Source organism: Tinamus guttatus, unplaced genomic scaffold, assembly GCF_059628265.1.
Source record: "Tinamus guttatus ecotype Peru unplaced genomic scaffold, ASM5962826v1 Tinamus_guttatus_pri_ptg000067l, whole genome shotgun sequence".
Classification (NCBI taxonomy): domain Eukaryota; kingdom Metazoa; phylum Chordata; class Aves; order Tinamiformes; family Tinamidae; genus Tinamus; species Tinamus guttatus.
The window spans coordinates 1,967,995-1,989,372 of record NW_028288601.1 but is presented as its reverse complement, the minus strand read 5'-3'; the positions used below and the strand labels follow the sequence as shown (position 1 = coordinate 1,989,372).

The following is a 21,378-nucleotide window of genomic DNA, read 5'->3' as shown; positions in this document are numbered from 1 at the left end:
GAGATTAATGAGAGCTGTGTGGTCTGTATCGCAGACAGGAACGTTCCACATAGGTGCACAGCTGAACGCTCAGCGTTGGGTTTTGAGCATCCTGCTGCATCCTTGAACCATGCACATTTGTTTTTATTTCAAGGCTTGTCATATTTTCTGTTGCAGTTGTTTTGGAGCTGTCTCTTGTAGACCCCCTGCTTTGTTACTGGCAGATGGAGCCTCAGCAGCTCACCCCAGATGATGGGCTGGTCCGGGGTACAGAGTTACGTTGACACAGATTCTCTGTGCAACTGGAAATCGTCAAGGGACGTGGCCTAATCCCATTTCAGAGAGCCCTTCTGAGCAAGAACAGATTATTAGCTCTAATCTTCTTCCTCTTCAGATAACCTCTTTCTCCTGATGTGTCTGAGGAAACTTTTTATTTCTGGTCCCTTCTGATATTAAATAAATTTTTGCAAGGGAGGTATAGAAGGTGACCTCTTAGCCTACCTGAAATAAAATGTACTGTTAAGATTTTCTTTTCTTGTTCATAATGACTGTGGGATTTTTATGCAGAAAGGAAGAGTTTGTAATGAAAATAGATTTGTAATAACTCAGTCACAGCAGATGTCAGAACTTCAGGTTTTGTGAGCAGCAGGAAAGATAGGAAGTTTTTCCTCCAAACTTGGAGGATGCTGCTTACACTTGAAAACTTCCCTCTGAGGTACCAGCCTCGCGTTCATGGCGGTGATAGGGAAGTCGGCCCTTGTGGCTGTCTGTCATTTGTCACCATTTCAAGCAGTGCCGGGATCGTGCTTGCCTCAGTGGAGCAATTGAGGAAGTGGTTGAAATGGTGCATTTGAGAGCAGTGATTCTTCGGGCGCATTCCTTTGGGCAGCAGACGTGTGCTGTTTCCACATCTCCAAGACAAAACTATCTGGGGAAAGCCATAAAAAGTTTTTTCCATATGTTCAGGAAGCTCTGCTTGAATATAAGGAAAAAACTTTTTTACTGTGAGGGTGGCAGAGCACTGGAACAGGGCAGCCCGGAGAGACGGTGCAGTTTCCTCCTTGGAGACATTCAGGAGCCCATTGGAGACAATCCGGGGCAACGTGCCCTGCGTGACCCTGCTTGGGCAGCACCGTTGGGCCAGATGGTCTCCAGAGGACTTGCTTCAGCTTTTCCACCTTTAAAACAGGTCACTACTCTACCAATATATGGCTGTATTTAGAAGCTACCACCACTAGTATTTTTAAAATGCTTTATACTATGAGGGCCATTGTAGAAAAGCCTGCAGGCAAACCTGTGACACAGTAAATTTCCCTGGTAGGAGTATTCAGATAAATAGGCAGTGATACATAGGAGATGTTTTGACACATGGATCTGGAAGTTACACCTTGCCTTCTGAGAAGTGTCAGTTTAATTGAAGCTCTGTCAAGGAGGGAGACTTTATGTCCCTTAAATGTATAGGAATAAATTTCTTTTACAAATAAGATGATTAGAATATTTACTTTTTCAAATTCAACTGAAAGCCTGAGACTTTTTTATAATCTCTAGGAGAAACAGGGCAATTTTTTCTTTTAAGTATTTATGCTTCATTTGTACCTGGAAGTTTCATCAGTTAAATTTTATTGAAATTAAAATATTAATTTTACCATTTTATAGCACGATGTCTTCGAACCATAAGGAAAATATTTGAATACAGTGTGGGGTGGAAAGAAGTTTTGATAGGGAAAAGGATTGTTTTGTCCTCTTTGCAAATATACATTAAAGTATCAGCTATATGTAACCAGTGAATTATTTGTCTTGCCATTTCCTTTCAGATTGTATTTCTGAAAGTGGAATTGGATGCCATTCCAAAAGGAGAACGTGTTTACCAGCTCCATGTCCTAATACAAGTAACATCAGCTTGTGGAATATCCTGAGAAATAACATAGGAAAAGACCTCTCCAAAGTGGCCATGCCTGTTGAATTAAATGAACCACTTAACACCCTGCAACGTCTCTGCGAAGAACTGGAGTACAGTGAACTGCTAGATAAAGCAGCACATACACCCGATCCATTTGAAAGGATGGTAAATGTTTTATTCCAAACATTTAGCAACATTGAATATAATCAGGCAGAATATAGTCTGACCAAAAAATTAAGGTATTTGTTCCATATTTCCCTGGGCTGAGTGGCAGAGTCTTCAGAGTGAACACTGGGGTATACTGTATGTGTCTGTGCCTGCCTGCACACCCAGGCTCTGGTGGTTCTGCATAATTTCTGTTACTTTAACAGGGTGTAACTCTTCTCAAGTGCCTCACCATCCTGTAAGATTATGCAAAGGAGAGATTTAGTTCTGTTTACCAAGTTCTCCTCTGTAAGATTAAATATTTACAGTAAAAAAGGAAGATTTGAACTAATGTATACTTCCCTCATGCATATGAAGGCTACAGTGTATATGTTCATAAAGAGCACTGGGACTTCCAGCACTACACGTCTGTGATCTCTTTATATTAACAAGATGAACTCTGTTTTATTTTTTATTAATGTGTTTCTGTGGTTCTGGGGTTGCTCTGAAATGTTCAGGATTTCAAAACTTAAGCAATCCCTATATAATGAGTACAATAACTGTGCAGAACACAGAATTCAGATATTTGTCAAATGGGCTGAAATGCCCATTTTCTGATCCACAGAATCAGGGACCACAACTGCAAAAGCCAGCTGTATACAAACTCTTACAGTGGCTCTCAGCTTTTTACTGTATATATTCCAGTTATTCAGATGCTGTTTCAAGTTATTTCCAGCAGTGTTCCGAAATGCCGTTTTCAGTTGGTGACGTTTTTGTACCGTTTGACACTAACAGTTGCATCTTCGGCCCCTTGAAAGGGCTGTGTGAGATATAAATAATTCTGTATTGTTTGAGTTAGCACTTAGCTTGTAGCAGGCATGCATGTTTATTTTTCCATATTTTGCAGACTACATAGAATCCAATGTCAAATTAAAACTTATTTTTTCTTTTTCTCTGTAAAATCAGGATGTGTAGTAAAAACAGTATGTGACTGTGGCTAATTAATCCAAACTCTGTGCATGTTATTCCCAGGTGTACATAGCTGCATTTGCAGTGTCTGCCTATGCATCCAGTTACTACCGAGCGGGAAGCAAGCCCTTTAATCCTGTGCTTGGAGAGACCTATGAATGTATTCGTGAAGATAAGGGTTTCCAGTTTTTTGCAGAACAGGTACTGGATCCTGCAACCCTTAAATTTACTGTTTGATAGACTGCTTAATTTTGAATGCACGACTAAACTCCTCTGGAATTAATAGCAATATTCAATGTTATTTTATAAAATTTGAGCCCAGGAAAACTCAAGGGAACTGCAGAACTGTAAGTGAATGAAATTGCTTCATCCTTTAAGGAAATCCGTCTGACTCTGGGATGACTAAATCTGGCAGTGAAGGAGCACTCAGCTTAGCCCAGATATCCAGTTACTGGAGTAGATGCCTTTGCATTTCACCCTACTGAAATCTGATCAGGACTATCAATAACTTTCATGCTCTTGCCTTTTTTTTTTTTTTTTATGTTTACGATCATTAAAAACACTGCATTATCTTCAGTTGTTTAATGTCTTCTTATATAAGAAGACTGAAGTAGAAGTTAAATAACCAGTCATATTTTCTGTGGCAATTTGAGTCTTTCCCCTTCCTATCCAAATACTTTGTGGTCCCTGCCTTTCAAATCTGGTACCACAGATTAGTGCTTGAAGGATGTACACAGCACATCAAAATATGAGTGTTATTCTAAATAATCCCCCAAAAGGAGAAGTATGGGTGCAAAATACATAAGCTTAAACTAGCCAAATTGCCAAAATAATGGCATATGTTGAGACATATGTTAAGAAGAGATAAAACCTAAATAACCTGATGCCTATCTGAATTAGAATGATTAAAAGCTTTCTCATTCCATATAGACATAACAAAAATTATGAAAGGTATGATGGGCAGGGTGGCATAACCTTGAAATTTGATCAGAGAAAGCCTTATAAGAGGCTTCCATTAGAAAATGAAGTTTTTTGACAAACTCTGAAGATAGAACATGACGTACAAGACGCTACACAACTGACAAAAGAGTGCTGTGTGATCCCTCCCTAGTCTCAGGAAATGAGTCACTGGCATAAGTAAAATATAAACAGCAAAATAGGAAGGAGAAGAACCACATTTTAAAGTTCCAGTAACATGTCTGATTCTTCACTGTGTTATTCTAAGATGATGTGTAGAGTGCATAGCACACTGCCACAACTTGGAGTAACAAAGGAACAAATAAAGCATGGTGCTGAATTAAAGGTTAATTTGATAGAAAGGAGAAGAGTTTCCCCTGAATACTGGATAAGTCAGTGCAAGGACTTGTCTTCCTAGAGAGGAATTTTCAAATGCTAGTGGCTTGGGCTGTTAATTAATATTGTTATAGTATGTGCAATAAAGGACATTTAAGTTAAATAGTGGTAAAGTTAGTATATTAATATGAATGCAGGAATACTAGGAAGGGAGTTCTGTACATGACAAAGGAAATTTCATGCAGCTTGCAAGCATTAAAACTGTTTCTTTCCATCAGGAACTGTTGCTAATTACTTGAGCAAGCATTTTGGTGCTAGCTATAGATAATTCGGTATGTAATCTATGCAATATGCAAAATATATAAAACAGTGGGGATTCTGTTCTCTCTGTGGAGTGAGTTTAGAATAAACCCTCTTTACCTCCAGGAGCTTATTCTGGAATTATAACAGTTTAAGTGAGAGCTATGTTTAACCCATGAATTATAGTGACATCTGGGGTTAATCTGGGTGAAGTAAGTGAGGGATATACAGTGTTGCCCTGGGTAAATTAAGAGGTAACTGAGTGTAATTAGTACTGTGGGGGTGGGCATGAGTGTTTTTGGTTTTGTTTTTAACCAGCTAGAGGTCATGAAGACCTGGACGCCTGTGACAAAAATGCTCAATAATGAAGTTGCTAAATGAGTAGCAAAGAGGAAAGTGAAACTGCGTTTGAGCCACGTATGCAGTTATGAATTGAAATAAAAATTAGGAAATAGCAACTTTACTGGAAAATTAAGTTGCCTTTGTAAAAAGAGCAGTAGACTTTACATAGCAAAGAGCTGGCCTGGGTTGGTTCTCAGTTGTGTTCATCCAGAAGAGAAAATGGGCACCCAAGAAAGCTCTGTCAGCCTCGGCTTTTTGTGCTCACTTTAGGATTTATTGTTTTCTTTTAATAGTCTGCACTGTGTTTTTGTTTGTTTATCTACAGTTCTTGGTTTGTTATTGCGGTGGTTGTTCTTAATCATGTATGTGCTATTACCCAACGCTGAATAAAATGCTTAAAGTTTCAGTCTGGAAAACATGTCAGGTGATGCTGTTACAGTGGTAGTTGATGCTGGATGGAATTTTATGGTGAGATATCTCCTTGGCCCTCTCAGAGGTGCTGAGCACTGTCCCCTTCCACATAATCGGGAGGATTTATGGTTATTTACTGTACAGAAGAACTTGGCCATTTGTTTCTTTACTTCTGTGCAGCTTCTGTTAGCATATAAATGGGGCCCTAAGGCTAAATGTAATTACTGCATTCAAGAAAATAAACAAAATAAATAGTTAAATTATTACTTAGGTAAAATAGGCCTTTTTGAAATAAAAGTGCTTCCCTTTTCTTTCAAGGCTTCTTAAGCCTCGGCATTTTACTAATCTTACTGGCTCCCCCTTCAGGACACGCAAAAGGAAAGCAAGTGTTCAAATTGTGAATGCCCTGTATGAAAAATACAGGGGGGAAAAAAGACTGTTCAAGTGTTAATGTTTTTTTTTCTCTTCTCATATTTTGATATTAGGTCAGTCACCATCCACCTATTTCTGCATGCCATGCTGAATCGGTCAATTTTGCTATTTGGCAGGGTAAGTCTTCAGCAGTTTTACTGTATGTCTACTATGAAAAATCTAAAAGTTGACAAGATGAAACAATTTCATAATTGTTTAAATTATATCAGAACTGCTCTAATAAATCTTAGTTTTTACTTACTAGCATGCTCTGTCATTACAAAAGTTTATAAGTCGTTCATAACATTAAATAATCATTCTTTTCACGTACCTGTGTTTCTTGAAATCTTCTGAAATATTTTCTCTACAGTTTGCTTTTTTCATTTACTAGAGAAGAATTTCACCTCCTGCTATTTAAAAGGAAAGAAAAATCAAGAAAACACTGCAATAGAATTTGAAAACTGCAAGTTAAATCCTCAGCCCAGGCAGCTGTTGCAATCCTGTTTTGAAAATAATTTCCCCGAATGTGCATAACAGAACAAGTGTATTTACAATGACTTTTTTACATTAATATTATTACAGTGTGGTAAGATTTTGTGCTGAGAGACTAGTATTCAGTCTTAAAAACAAGCAAACAAACAAAAACTTCTGGTGAAGATGTCAGCAGTTGAAATATCTTTAAATCCTTCAGCCAGAGTTTTGTTAATTCCCAATGTAGCCATGTTATAGCCTTTAATTCTGTTATGATTGACTCTACTCACTGGATTATAGTTATTGTGGAGGGAGCCATGCTGAACAGAAATCAGACCTCCTTGTTAGTCTGATTTTCATTATTCAACATATTTCTCTACTCTGTAAAATATCCAACAAGAAACCCTTATTCTTTGTCAAAAAGTGGAGACGACCAAAAATTTAGTCACTAACTGAATGCTGTATGTACAAGGCTATATTTATAGAAAAAAAAAAAACCTAAGTATAATAACTAAACAAAAAAATACATATAAAGCAAATAACTACATAAAAGCTGAGTTTAATAAAAACTAACGAGATTGATTTCTTTGTTAACAGATCTTGAAAACTGATCTGTCAACTGCTGTAATGTGCATGTAGAGAACAAGGTTTGTCTTTAATTGGGAGCTGAGAATCTGAGCAAGAAGAATAGGAATCTGGGGGCTGCTCCTGATGCCCCAGGAGACTGAGTCAGAGTGCAGCAGTCCTTTTAAAAATGCAGCCAGCTGAGCCTGTGGGACACAGACAGTGATTCCCCCCGCCCCAAAATATAAAGGCAATTTGTAAATGTCGTGGCTCTGGCTATAGGGTTGTCTTAACTTAGATTTGAAAGATTAACGTTAAGTTAATCCTAAAGGTAGCTTGTCAATGACGCAGGTTCTCCTGGTTACAAATATCTTTTTGCTTTCCGGATGATACTGTCTGATGAAAAGAAGTCAGACCTCAGCTACATGGCCAGAGGTGCAAAGCAACATGCCTGACTGCATCGCAGAAGGCTGCAGGGCAGAGTTCACAGACCAAATTTATATTTGCTCTGTAATTTTTAAGAAGCTGTCACTGTACTTAAATGAAAAGCGCTTGGGATTCAGATGTTCTATTGTATCAAAGAAATTAAATGCAATTTATACTTACGTTTTTCTTCTATAAAATACATCTGCAGGCTTTTTTTTTTCTCGTTTTCCAGATAATTCTGTCATCCCATCACACGCTGACCTTAGCTCCTCTGTCTCAGCATTCAGAAATCTCTTGATCATCTCTAGCAAGCCGGAAGGCTGGGTTCTGACAGGGCCAGTTATTTTGGAAACTGTTTTTTTGTGCCTTGTGAAACTGACACTATTTTTTGCAGCACTCATTTGCAGAGGAGTGCAGATATGTGAACAATAGAAGTTTAAAATAGAAAGTGCCAGTTATTTACAGGATGTGCACCTGAGCTGGTCTGGGCATAGTTTGTTCGCGTTTTTCAGATGCCCTAAAGTGTTTGATTATGGAGTTACGCGCTGGTCCCCAGGAAGCTCCCCGTGCCCTGGTCACTGTGCAGCAGCCTTGGCCTTCCTGGGAACGCGGATCGTAACCGCCGGCTGCAGTCCAGCAGTGCCACCCTCTGCACCGGGGGTGTTCCTGACCTCTCGTGTTACCTGCGGTGGATAATTGGAGAATGCTGACCTGCTGTTTATTCCGTGTTGAAATAGTAAAAGTAGCTTTGTATTTATTGACTTTAATCTTGCATTTGCCCTTCCTTTTCCATTCACTACACAAGAAAAAGATAGAACGGAACTTGGCAGGATGCCTTCATAGTCAAGGTAGTTTTGGACTTGTTATCATACAGTACAGGAATCGCAAATTTGGATCAAATTTGTTCTGACTAGCCTGAACAGAGTATCTTTTTGTGAAGGGATAAGAAAGGAATCATTTTTTCTATTAGGAATTCTCCCGTGTCCCATTCCCTCACTTGCAGCAGTAGGCAGCTTAGTGACTCAGCCCTGTCACTGTCACGTACTGCAGAGATGCTCTCCCAACTACAGTCTGAGCATCTGTGTAGCAGCTTCCTCCCCACGCTTGCATGGTGGTTTGGTTCTCCTTGAGTGTTAGCACTAGTATCTTTCTGAAACCAGAGATGAATTCTTCCCTCATTATCAGACCAGGAGCAGAGCTGAAGTTTCCAGTGTCTAATACAGCAAAGATGCCATCCTGCAGGCTCCCAGGTTGAATGAGAGTTACTGTCTGATTATTTAGCCTGATTGAACTGCACTCCTTGTGTCCTGTTTCTCTGCCCTGTGTCATGTTTCTCTCCCCATGCTTATTTCACTTCCAGGTGTTTTTAATAGCTTAATAAACCCCTCTATAAATTTGCTTAGGCTTGCGTGGAGTTTTCTTCCATGCAGGGAGAGAAAGTGGAGAAATTTTGTAGAGAAAATGACATGAGATTGAGAGAGTTCTTTCTGTGCTTCAAAGCAGATTTAAAAGGCCAGCTATACTTCCAGGGGAAATTGGACTAAAACCCCCTCCAGTTCATGCTCTTTGAATCCTTCTCTTGCTTCCTTATTTATTGCAGATGTTTTTAGGTTGTATATTTTTGTATCCGAAATTCTGCTTTTGTTTTTGGAAATGCCTGCATTCATTCACCACTCCTATTGAATTGCAGATGAATGTATAATGCCTATTAATAGCTTATTCAAATTTCTCTCTTTTGAGCAAGTTTTAACAGAAATGTCTTTTCTTAAACTTTTCATAGAATCATAGAATGCTTAAGGTTGGAAGGGATCTCTAGAGGTCAACTAGTCCAACCCCCTTGCACACGCAGGGTCACCTAGAGCACGTGGCACAGGACTGCGTCCAAGCAGGTTTTGAAGATCTCCAGAGAAGGAGACTCCACAACCTCTTTGGGCAGCCTGTTCCAGCGCTCTGTCATCCTCACTGTTAAGAAATTTTTCCTTAAGTTTCTGTGGAACTTTTGGTGCTTCAGTTTGTGGCCATTTCCTCTAGTTCTGTCGCTGGCCACCCCTGAAAAGAGGCCAGCACCATCCTCTGTACTCCCTCCCTTGAGGTACTTACAGACACTGCTCAGGTCCCCTCTCAGCCTTCTCTTCTCCAGGCTGAACAGGCCCAGCTCCCTCAGTCTCTTTTGGTGCCATTTTTTTTTTAATTTAATAATCAGTAATGTAATGAAAAAGACATGCAATCATTCAAAGGTCCATAGCATTACTTTGAACACTGTTAAGTTGCACTTTGTTATTTTTCATTTTCTTGAGACTGAAGTGGAGCACGGAAATAGATTGATTCACTGGTGCTTATGACTAAACCTGTCCTTTCTTCGCCCTTCCCCCCATCTTTTTCAGATGTAAGATGGAAAAACAAATTCTGGGGAAAGTCCATGGAAATTGTTCCAGTTGGTACAACACATGTAACTCTGCCAACGTAAGTGGTGCAATAGCACATTCCTGTGTACACACATACACACATGCTGCTTTTAGCCAAACAAGAACAAGCTGTACAGTGCCGTATTAGACCTTGGGAAGAAAAGGGATTATGAAATTCCCCCTTCCACTCCCTTTATTTGAACAGTATCATTAACTCTCCCAGAAGATAAAATAAACGCTGTTACTCCTGTATCTCTTGAGAAGGTGGTGCTTTGCGCTGGTACAGTTGAATTCCAGGCTTACATGTATTTTAACCTTACATGTAAACACCACATTGTAGAGGAAGATACGAATTCTTTCTCTATTTTTTCAATTGCCTAGAACAGCCACAGAGTTTTGTAGAAGAGAAGTAGTTTCTGTGCCTGTATTTGTTCAGTGCCTGACACTACTGGGTCCTGGTTAGGGACTGACCGCTGATATCACTGGATAAATAACTACTACATGTGATCAACAGCCCCAGTAGAATAGCTGGTGTTTTTTTATCAAAGGAAATAAGCAGCCTATGTAGGGAAGTGTTGATTTAGTCCTTCTTTAAATAGGTGCACTGTTCCTACGTTGACTTGTTAGGGTGTTCATTGTAGGTCAAATAATTAAAATCCCTTAAAATTTGCCCTATGTCAATCCTATTTGCAGAGCCAGAGTTCTAAAGTTTGAGGAGTGTTCCAGTTAAACCTGTTTGCCAAAGATAGTCAGCAGGGGAGTGAAGGTGCAGGGGCAAAATAACCAGTGAATTGGGGCTTGTGGAGGGCTGAAGAACTGCCAGGTGTGAGGCATGTGCTCTGCATGTGCTGGTTTGTATCCCTGTGAAAAAAAGCATCTGGTCTAGAACTGGTTACAAAAAAGGTTGTATCTGCTAAGGCTAGGCAGAAATGAAGCCTTGGCATTGTTTTTGGAGAATATATGTTATTTTTAATGTGCATAATAGAGTATGTGAACTGCAGATAGCAGGAAAGCAAGTTGCAGTGGGTAAATTGGCTGCGTATCTGCTAGTACATAGGAGTTGTCCTTGCATATGCTCTTACAATGCATTAAGTGAGAATGAGTAACTAAGGTGGATGTAGGAGAGTTTCTTATATCCTAGAGGGGTGTGTGCTGATAAGCACATTTCTGTGAGCTAAGTGCAGTTCCTGTAAGGAATTTGGTGCTCTCCAAATTTACCTTACTTGTCATGAAAACAGAGTTTGAGCTTCTGTAAAGTTGCTTTGTAAGAACATCTATTTTTTTAAGGAAAGGTGAAATGCTGTGTTGCCTGTCGGTATTTCTGTTGATGATCTCTCCCCATTTGTTCTCTTCCAGCACCGCATCTTGCTCAAGCTGGTGAGAGCTTTGGCTCTTGAGCAGAGTGTGCACATGGCGTCAGCCCCAAGGGCCTGAGTCAAGCTCGGTGCAGTCCATAAGGACGCTCGTGTTGACTCCAAAGGCCCCTGTGCTCACAATGTGATGACTTGGGGGCTGTGCAAGAGACTGAGAAATAGGGCATTTTAGCAAGCAGTGTGTATTAGAATGATTACTTTGAGAAACTTAAGCTTGTAAAGAGGGACAGAGAAACTGAAAGAATCAAATTAAAGACTGTAGTTTAAAAGCAGAAGTGAAAAGGGGTTTCCAGGAGGCAAGATTTATTTGGGACAAGGAGGGTGAGGCATTAAAGAACGTGTTTTTATTATTACTAAGTAGAATTCTTTACAAATCTTTTCCTAAATTAATGTGCTAGTTTAAACATAGCGTGATATTTCTCTCTTTTATGTAATTTTTTCAGGTTTGGAGACCATTATGAGTGGAACAAAGTGACATCTTGCATCCATAACATCCTAAGTGGGCAAAGATGGATTGAACACTATGGAGAGATCATCATCAAAAATCTCAACGATGACACTTGTCACTGCAAACTGACTTTTATAAAGGTGACTTCCAGTAACCACAGCAGTGTTGGCTGTGCCTTTTCTGTCTGGCACAGCACTGGATGGATGGATGCTGTCTGCTGAAGCAGAGTAGAACCGCTTAAAAGCTGTGTTTTCTTATAGTTGTGCTGTAATTACCCCGGATTCTTTGTGAGACTTTAGTGCTGAAGGAGCTGAAGGAAATTCAACTCACTAGGTAGAGCCAGGCGAGAAGGAAAAGCAACAGTTTTCTCAGGTGATTCCAGTCAAGGTATAAAACAGTATGAGGGGAAAGGAAGAAATGTCATCAGAGCCCTAGAGATACACACACACAAGGTGTCTGCTCGTAGTGGTGTGCTACAGGCCTCCTCCTGAAGGATCGCCGAGCGCTCTGGACGTGTTTGTCCAGCAGCTGTCAAAGCAGCCCTTGCACAAATGCTTAGCTAATGGGAGAGCCTATGCTCTTTTCTAGCCCTTTCCATGTATTTGAAGGAGCTTAACTGAGGGGGTTCATAGCTGTTGCTGTTCAGAACTCTTACTTTGGCACCAGGCCTCAGACATGACATCCTGAAGTAATTCCCTTGAAAACTGAGTATTAGTTTGGTGGCAGATTAAATGACTTCTTCCAAGTAAAGGGAAATCACCTTGCCATGATGCCAGAATTTCTTTCCTGGAAGAAAAAAAAAAAAAAAAAAAAAAACACACTTTTGTGCAGCATGCTGGGAGGCTTGTTTTAATCCAAGTTTTCCAAAAGAGATTGCTAGAGCAAAGCCGTGCTTTTCATAGCTTGTGTCTATGTGGTCAGCTTCCAAGCCACGCGTACTCCAGCATACACCTGCAGCATGGCATAGTCAGCAGCAAAAGGAAAGTTAATATAATCATTTCTGAGCAGTTCCTTTTCCCATTACTTATTTTCTTTCATTAGTATTTCATGCTTTCTAATAATCATTGAACTGTTGTTTTTTTTTAAATACAAATGCAATGCAAATACTTAGTTGAAAGCAGTGAATGTGCAGATTGCTTCAAGGATCAGTTCCTTCACAGTTCTTCCTCTTCAAATTTGGGGAGAATGTAGATACAGATGCAGATTAAGGGGAATGCAGTTCAAAATCAGTGTTATCTGGCACTGGGCAAATTTGAAACTCAACATTACTTCATCCAGTACTGTCCCAAAAAAGACAAAATAGATGTATTTGTCAACATTAGTATTTTAATGCGCTGATTAGTAATACTAAGAGTAGTCCTCCGTTCATAGTACCATAATTGACACCTAAAGGAGTAGTTTTTATTTCAGAAAAACAGACTACTGCAAGGTGCTATTCACGTGGTAAAAATCATTCACACCCAATCTTATGTGGCTTATTTTTTATCCTTGTTCTTCTTAATTCTAGGCAAAATACTGGAATCCAAATGCACATGAGATTGAAGGCAGTGTTGTGGATAAAACCGGGAAAGCCGTGCATCGAATTTTTGGAAAATGGCACGAAAGCTTATACTGTGGGACTCCATCCTCTTCAAATTGCATATGGAGAGCAAGTTAGTGATCAGAATCATTACATACAGAATTTTAAATCTTCTTGAGAATATACTTGCTGTCTGTTTTCATCATATTAGGGCCCAATTTCTTATTATCTTTGTATGGAAAAATAGATTTTTATCAAGTACTTAATATGTAGGCCAGAAGAATAAACCATGTAACTTGATCAATAATACTGAGATAACTTCATTCCGTGTCTGTCTTCCCCATTCTCCCTTGGTTGGGGACATCATTTCCACATTTGCATGTGAGGGGTGTATTGAGGACTCTGAGAAGGGAGGGAGGAAGGGGACACTTTATTTAGTAGAGAACTGCAGCAGGTTTCTTGTATTAAACATTGGAGAATATGCCACAAAACTCAACTCTGTTGTGAGCCATACCTGAACGTCACCCAAGCCCGTGGTTTGAAAAACTGCTGGGGTGGTGCCATGCACCTCATTGTAGTTTTGCTGTGGCTCAGCTGAGAGAAATCTGTTTTGATTCCCACCAAATCAAGACCCTGGCTGAAAGAGATGACCAAATGACAGAGGGGAAGTTTGTACGGCTCCTTCTAAAGATGAAAGCATTTAATTGGGATTACTTGGAATGTACTCTTTTTCTTCTGTAGATCCAATGCCCAAAGATTATGAGCAGTGGTATGGATTTACTCAGTTCGCATTAGAGTTAAATGAACTGGACTCGCAAACTAGATCATTACTACCATCCACTGATACACGTTTTAGGCCAGACCAAAGGTAAGAAGTTTTCTGTCATAAGCAAAATTGAAATATTCTTTCCTCAAATATTTTTTAAAACTTCTATACACTCACTTTTCCTCAAGCTTAGACTTGAGTATCTTGCGTAGATACTTGCAGTATGTTTCCATTTCTGTATTAATACACTCCTGAAATGGACCTTTTAATCACTTACCCAGGGCTGGCCTACTCTGTATGGATCAATATTTTCAAGAATTGATTTTGGGTGTTTCTGTTTCTAGATAACTGCCTTTTAAAAGATGCTAAATCTTTTCAGACTTAGCCAGCTGTCTAGCGTACTGTGTATGAATAGACAAAAACTGAGGTACTTGAAATTCCTTTCTATGTAGAATTTCTACTGTTTCTAGCTTCAGAGGAAAAGCATCTAATATAAAAATTGCTTTGAGCCCATTATGTGTGTTGCTGTAGGCAGATGTAGTTGTTTACTTTTCAAATACTATGAACATAAGGGCTAGATTCTGGGGCCCCGGAGACCCTGACAAAGACGGGGACCGACGGGAAGCCCCAGCATTGTCTTCTATCACTGCTGTGCTACAGGTTTCTAGAAGAAGGGAATATCGAAGGAGCTGAGATGCAAAAGCAGAGGATTGAACAACTACAGAGAGAACGACGGAAAGTTCTGGAAGAAAACAGTCTGGAGCATCAGCCTAGATTCTTCAGGTACTATATAATTATTAGCATTTATAATCGTGTGTTGAAATTTGGATTAGAGTTCTGGATCTAACCTACAGCAGAGTACTAGGTTCCCTTTTTCACTTTTTATATTCTTGCTTTTTTTTTCAATGTAAACATTTCAAACTTAGTTAAAACTAAGAATTATAAATTGGCCATTTTACTAGTGTATCCCTGAATTTCTCTTCAACTTTTGCCTCAAAGGCAAATGGGATTTGGTCTAAGCTTGAATTAGCCTGGGCATATTCTAATGCAGCATCTTTCTTTCCTTCAGGCAAGGTGAAGGGGGTGGATGTAGCTTAATTATGTTTGCTGAACTCCCACTGAATTTTGTGGGATTTCCTTGTGCAGCAGTGTGCAGAATTGCAGACATTCATTTCCAGGGCTGTTTTTGAACATATTACCCTGTATGTAATGAGGAGAGATTTATGAGTTAGAGGACACTTTATTTAATACACAATAGGAAAAAAAAATAACATTTGAAGAGGGCTTGAATCATCAAAAGGCAAAAGTGAATGCTAGTGAGATGGGTTTTATCCCTGCAGCACTGTTCAAGATCCAGTGAGCAAGAGGGAGGCGAGGAATGGGTCTATGTGTTGCTGTTAGGTCTGGGGCCCTACCCTTTTTTGGGTAGATAGATGCTGCATTTCTGAGGAGCAGGACGCTGGGAAACACCAAAATGTTTCAAATGGGTGCCAAAAGGAAGTAACTCAGAAACTCATCTAGAACTGTTTTTGCTTTGTGCCCTTTCAAAAAGTGAAAAATTTTGCTATAAATTTACATCAAGGCATGGAGTGGCTCAGGCCTGTGGGTGTGTGTGGAGCTGGTGAGCTAACTCCCCACAGCTAGCACAGAGAAGAAAACTTTGCTTTCAAACGACTGAAAAGACAGGATAGAAGCAAAATCTAATACTACAAAATTGCCTACTCAGAGTAAGGATAGAAGGATGCTCTTTGAAAAGTTCAATTAATGCTGCCAATTGAAGTGATAGAATAAACACTTCTATTATTTAGTAGCAAAAGTGTTACCCAGTGCTAGAGTACATATGAATTACAATATTTACTATGTACATAGTTTTCTTTTGATCACAATGACTTCTGTCCTCTACAAATCCTAAGCTCCTAAAACCATAAGCATACTTGCAAGAATAATTTGCTGTTGTGTCAAAAATGTGGCACACCAGATTAAAAGTGGACTCCTTCCTTCAGAGTAGAGTACCTAGTGCAAAGAGCCTTATTCCCTTCCTGAGAACTATAAGGCTTCCTTTATGCAAGGAACATGGTGAGTCATCTTTTGGCAGAGAGAGAGACTCAGATTTGGTCTCAGGGCAGAAACACAGCTCGTTCCGATTTTAAAAAGGTCCAGGAACACCATTCTTAACAGAAGTTTCCAGTAAACAGCCCGCAGGCATTGGAGACCCAGAAAAAGCTTTGACTGTAGTTTCAAATACGAAGCCCTGGCAAGTCAGGGTGGAAGTGAGCTCATTACCTCAGGCGAAGGCGAGGCCTGACCGCTTGGGCGCCTCCCTCTGCGCAGGGGGGCACTGCTTCACCAGCACGTGCGCAGGAAATGCCCGCTCCTCGGTTGGGAACCCTGCTCTGTCTTCCACAGGAAATCCAAAGATGACTCCTGGGTGAGCAATGGAACCTACATGGACCTTAGAAAAGATCCTGGTTTTTCCAAGCTGGACAATCCCGTCCTCTGGTGAAGGAGGAACCAAGTGAAGATACTCTGTGTTGTGTTCTCAGATCTGACTTAAAAGAAGTATATATGAAACATATATATAAACATATATATATATATATCACGCACACATATAATATATGTGTGGGGGGGTGTGTATGTGTGCAAGTGTGCAATCTGCAGAATTGTGCTTAATTTAGAATCTGATACTGCATTTGTTTTCTCTACTCTGACTATTGCAATGATTGTTTGAATGTATAAATACCCTGACTTCTTTTTATAAAGTATTTAATAAATATTCCTGAATGTTAATGACTGGAGGGAAAAGAGGACCTTTTACACTACTTTTTGCAATGTGTAATAATGTCAGTTCTGAGTTAACTTATGCCTTACTGAATTGTAATGGAGATGGTAACATCAGCACCTCCTGGCTGTGCTGAGGGAAGGGGGAGCAGGAGCCTTGCAGCTCCAAGCTGTCTCTGGGCTAGTCAAATTTGCTGAAACAGATATTTTCTGTTGGTGCTGGAATCTGAATATGGTTCTTTGTTGCCTGTGGAAAAGATTTAAATAAGCTTTTGTTCTTACTAGTTTTCTTACTAGCATTATGGAAGAGGTAGTTCTGAGCTGATCGCATCAGAGTTTCTGCTGCCTTACACAGAAACTGTACCCAGCTAAATGTAGTGCTAGAATTCAGGAATCGCCAAATTTTTCCACTAGGAATTTTCAGATTTGTAGCCTCCAACAGGGCAAGTGGAGATCTTTTCTTTTATAATGCTTTAGCACTAAACAGATGAAGAAGCTCTCTTTTTTCCAGTAAGTAAAGTCTACACAGAGCACGAAATCCTGTGCTTCCACAGCTTCATTTGTTTTTATTAAACTAAAAGTTGCAGTAGTAGGACTTTATAAAGACTAAGCAAACTGATTGTTTTAACCTAGAAATTTTTGTCGTAGTATTTTGATATTTTCTACCTCTTCAGAAATGAAAAGCATAGTTAAGATCTTATATTTAAAAATAAATGACCATCTGCCTTAGAGAAATGTATGGAGTCTTTGATCTTCCACTGTCTGTTATGTTCAGATGAATATTTAAGTGTTTTGCACTATATTGGTTGCACCTCTTTTCTGTAATTTTATACATATGGATCAAGTAGTGAAATACTAAACAATAGCTCAGAAATACAGTGGGAAACAGATGTAGCAGAAGTTGCACTTTTGAATGAAGATAATGGAGATGGGCAGTGTTCTTGTTTTTCCTTCAAACAGCAACGCTGCAGTCATTCCCTTAATAGAATAACTTACATTCCTGCTTGTCTGCAGCTCAAGCTCTTTCTTCACGTCTGCTCTGCATGTCTGTGACCCTCTTGCAACAACTGAGTTTTCAAGTTCAAAAAGCATATCTCATCACCACTACTACCACCTGCAGCCCCTTTTGCTTTGTCTTGTGTGTATCCTGCCACGTTAGTAATACAAAATAAACTGTACCTGTGATAACTGCTGTTGCCATGTTTGACTGGCTTGGGACTGGAATAACTGGACTTTGTGTGGGGAAGGGAAGGGAGCCTCCTAGAGGAACTAGGAGCTTAGAGACGTTCACAGCTTATCACGTCCTGCACTGGTATAAAGAATAACTTACGTATTGTATGTAACACGAAAGAAGCACTAAGAATGCTTTCTCTTTAAAGCAAGCAAATCTGTGAGAGTAGATACATATATAAATATTTGCATTTTGCTTTCTGTAACCTTGAGACTTCATTGTCTTAGAAGCAGATGATTGCTCTGTCACCTTTATTGGCTTTGTGCAGGAATTCTGCATCACTATCAGTGCTGTAATTTATTACCCCCCAGGAAAGTTAACATGATTCTTTCATTAGTCTTTTCAAGACTCGACGAGGAGGCCAGCAGCTTAGTGATGCAGGGTTCAAGTCAAATGAAGAAAAAATTGGGGCTTTGATTTCAAAGGAAATCTGAATCTTTGGATTATTGAGGAAAGTGGAGATCTCTCTTCATAGCTTAATCCCTTGTTGTGTTTTATTTTTGTATTCACTCTCAGAGCTTGGTGTAGATATAAGCTGATGTTTGTAATTATCCTTGCTGCTGATCATTACCATTTAAATTCAAGATAACGCTCACTTAACAGAAGGGGCTAGGGTGTTTGGGGTGTTTTTTAAGCTTTTAAGAAACGAAGTAAAATATGTGGAGAAATAGAGGATGTGTTAAACTTACTCATCATCCTGTCTGCTGTTTTTTTTTGGGGGGGGAGTGGAAGGTCTTTTTTTTTTGGATGTATGGAAGTGGATTTTTCCTGATGCTTTGTACATGGCCTAATAGTTAATGGCATCCAAAATCAAAGGGTCAGAGGAAAAAAAAAAAAAAAGGAGAAAAAAAAAACTGTCATACATGGGCGGGTGTATGTCATACATACTGTGGGTGTTAAACTAATGTCACCATTTTAGGTGTCTGTGTTACAATTTTTGAAAACTCAGGCTGGCAATGTTATCTTGTATCATGCAGTCTAAATAAGTGTCTAAAATGTTATTTTGGTAATGACGAGCATTGGGCTGAGAAGGGCCTCATATAAATTGTTGTCTTTGGCAGCCTTCCCAGGGGACGGGGAGCTGTTAAGGATTTTACTAACATACCCAATACCCTGCATTCCACCAGGCATTAGTTTATTTCTTAAATACTTGAAGCAAAATCACTGTACAAGTTAATATCTCCTTTTATACAACTGTGTTACACAATTGCCAGCCAGGTATAACCAGTTGTGAACGATGCTTTGACGCCACCTTTCCAGCTCCAGTTTAGCTGTCCCTGGTAATTTTGTATGAAAGAGACGGTTTTAGCTGTTAAATTTTTGTCAACGGTATGTTAAGAAATGGAAGAAAATTGTCTTAATGTTATTTCTGTGCGTGTATACAAATATATCCATCATTTCGAAAACAATATCCTCTATATTGTTATTCTAGGTAAAGTGAAAAGTTGTGGTAGTTTTTTTTTGTTTTATTTACTTCAAACAATTCTGATGTGTTAGTGTGTAACTTAGCATATTGCAAAAGGCTAATGTAAGACATATATTGTTTTAAACTGAAATCTAGATATCATTTCTTCCCCCAATTAGGTTTTGTACACGGTAACACTTCTACTCCAAATAGTAATAAAAAAATATCAGGCAATTTAACGCTTCCTTTCGCACACTGCAGTAATTCCCAAGACATTTAGCTGAATGGATGAATCTTAACATTTCCTGAGAACTGCTGCCTGCTCTCTAGAGCTCTTTCTTGACCATTTCATAACATGGTTTCAAGGGGCACAGTTTGAGAACCAGTCATTTAAAACTCCTTTTGAGCCCTTCAGAAGGTAAAAACACTAACTATGAATTTACCTCAAGACCATGGAGTAGCTCAGGCCTCTGGGTGTTAAAACAATTGGTCAGTATTAAAATTGCAACAAAGAAAGAAAAAATTGCCAGGGTAAGAGTGCTTAGAGAAAGAGCAGTATCTGTAGACATGACAATTCCTGATTTTGGTGCCTAGGAGATTTGGGGTTATGAAGCAACAGCATAATTTGTATGGGAGACTGCTCTGTGTAACAAAAGGCACTCCAGTGTCATTAGATTGATGTGGAAGTAGGGTGTTCCATTAATCATTATATTCTTTCTGTAATTCCCACCCTCAGAGATGCATTTTCTATGGTAGATTGCCAGCATTGATCTACTTCTTTTAGACATTTTTTGAAATATAATCCAATAAAGAAGCTAGGCTCTTTATACAGAGCTAGAGAAATAAATATTGCAGAGCAAGAGCCAGAACAGCCCAGTTTTTGAGGAAGAAGCGCGTAGAGTGATCTGGTGGTCTTGGGATGCAGAGCTGACACCAACAAATTTTCTTTGGATCTGAAGTAGAATTTGTATTTTTTTTAATAAGAACTTGAGCCATGAAGGAGATGGGGACTGCAAACACAGTAACCTTATTTTGCAGTCTAGTGTTTAAACTTAACCTGCAAGAGCTGGAGATTATTGAAGCCAGATCACTGTGCAGACAGGAGTCCAGGAGTGACTAGGGATGGCTCTGGGGTTGGGGTATGTGGCTGGGAGGGAGACGATCCATTTCTGGTCTCCATTTTCAAGACTTTTTATTTTATATGAGGCAAATCCACTGGATTCAAAACACAGAGCTTGGGGCCAATGTGGAACTCTAGTTTTACTTCCACGTTCAAAGGACTGGAGCCCATTTATACATACATATGTGTATAACATATGTTAACATAATAGCTGTCATCCTAAGAAGGGCTTGCCAATAGCTGCTATAGTCTCCTTCTGCTCTTGATATTGAAGTATATACAATGCCTTAAGACAAATGTTGAGTCTAAGCACGATTGCCTTAACCTGAGCAGGTCAGTGCCAGAGAAGGGAAAGTTTTTTTCAAAAAATTGAGAAGTTTAGTGCTTGAGAGGAGATTCATTTTCTTTTAATGATCTACTTAAGGCTAGAGCTAGCTATCTCTTGAATTATGTCAAACATAGAAGCGGTTCAGGCAATGCTTTTGCTAATCCCTTATGCAAACTCTGTTAAAAGAGCATTTTTTTTTCTTAATCTCGTATTTGCTTCTATGCTACACCTTTGTTACAGTTAGGGTAACGCTGGCACTTTTGTAGCATGCAATTCCAAACTTTTTGCACTGATGTAGCATTGATTGGGTCTTGTTGTACTTTGGCCGCTATCTAGTAAGTATCTGCAGTTTTTAAAACTCTCCATAAACATTGTAGCCTCTTTCCATACCTTTTTCTGACTGGAAAGGACCTTTTTCTGAGCAGCCCTGGAACCAGTCGGAGAACAGCGTGGGCCAGGGTAGCACCCCACAGAAATGCACGGCCACACGTGGTCGGGAGGCTCCTCACTAACATCCTGGAATCTGCATTTGTGCAAGTCTGTTCTTTTGTCTGCTCTACCGGATGAGCTTTTAATGTAGGAAACTTTTGGTACGTCTTGTTTTGTTCAGTGCAGCTTCATTTGGTACACAAATGACTAAGACAAGGGGATCAAGGTGAAGAAGAACACAAAACTTGACCCACAGGGCATGTGTAACAGAAAAGGATGAAATGCAGCTTTTCCATGCAGCTGAATGCACCTTGCAAGCTTCAAAGGAGCAGTGAAGTCAAAATAGAAGGTTCTGTGGGCTGG

General features: G+C 39.6%; 1 protein-coding gene across 2 annotated transcripts in view; it reads left to right on the top strand.

The window, feature by feature from the left end:
• Positions 1-16,528, top strand: part of OSBPL3 (oxysterol binding protein like 3) — an 83,970-nt gene extending 67,442 nt beyond the window's left edge. For both annotated transcript variants that reach the window (XM_088519700.1, XM_088519699.1), the window contains 9 exons: positions 1,794-2,044; positions 3,056-3,193; positions 5,824-5,887; positions 9,595-9,673; positions 11,432-11,576; positions 12,944-13,088; positions 13,697-13,823; positions 14,382-14,504; positions 16,128-16,528. In XM_088519700.1, coding sequence (XP_088375826.1) covers positions 1,794-2,044; positions 3,056-3,193; positions 5,824-5,887; positions 9,595-9,673; positions 11,432-11,576; positions 12,944-13,088; positions 13,697-13,823; positions 14,382-14,504; positions 16,128-16,224 — 1,169 coding nt within the window. In that variant the 3' untranslated portion in view covers positions 16,225-16,528. The remainder of the gene's footprint in view (positions 1-1,793; positions 2,045-3,055; positions 3,194-5,823; positions 5,888-9,594; positions 9,674-11,431; positions 11,577-12,943; positions 13,089-13,696; positions 13,824-14,381; positions 14,505-16,127) is intronic.
• The last annotated feature ends 4,850 nt before the right edge of the window (positions 16,529-21,378 follow it).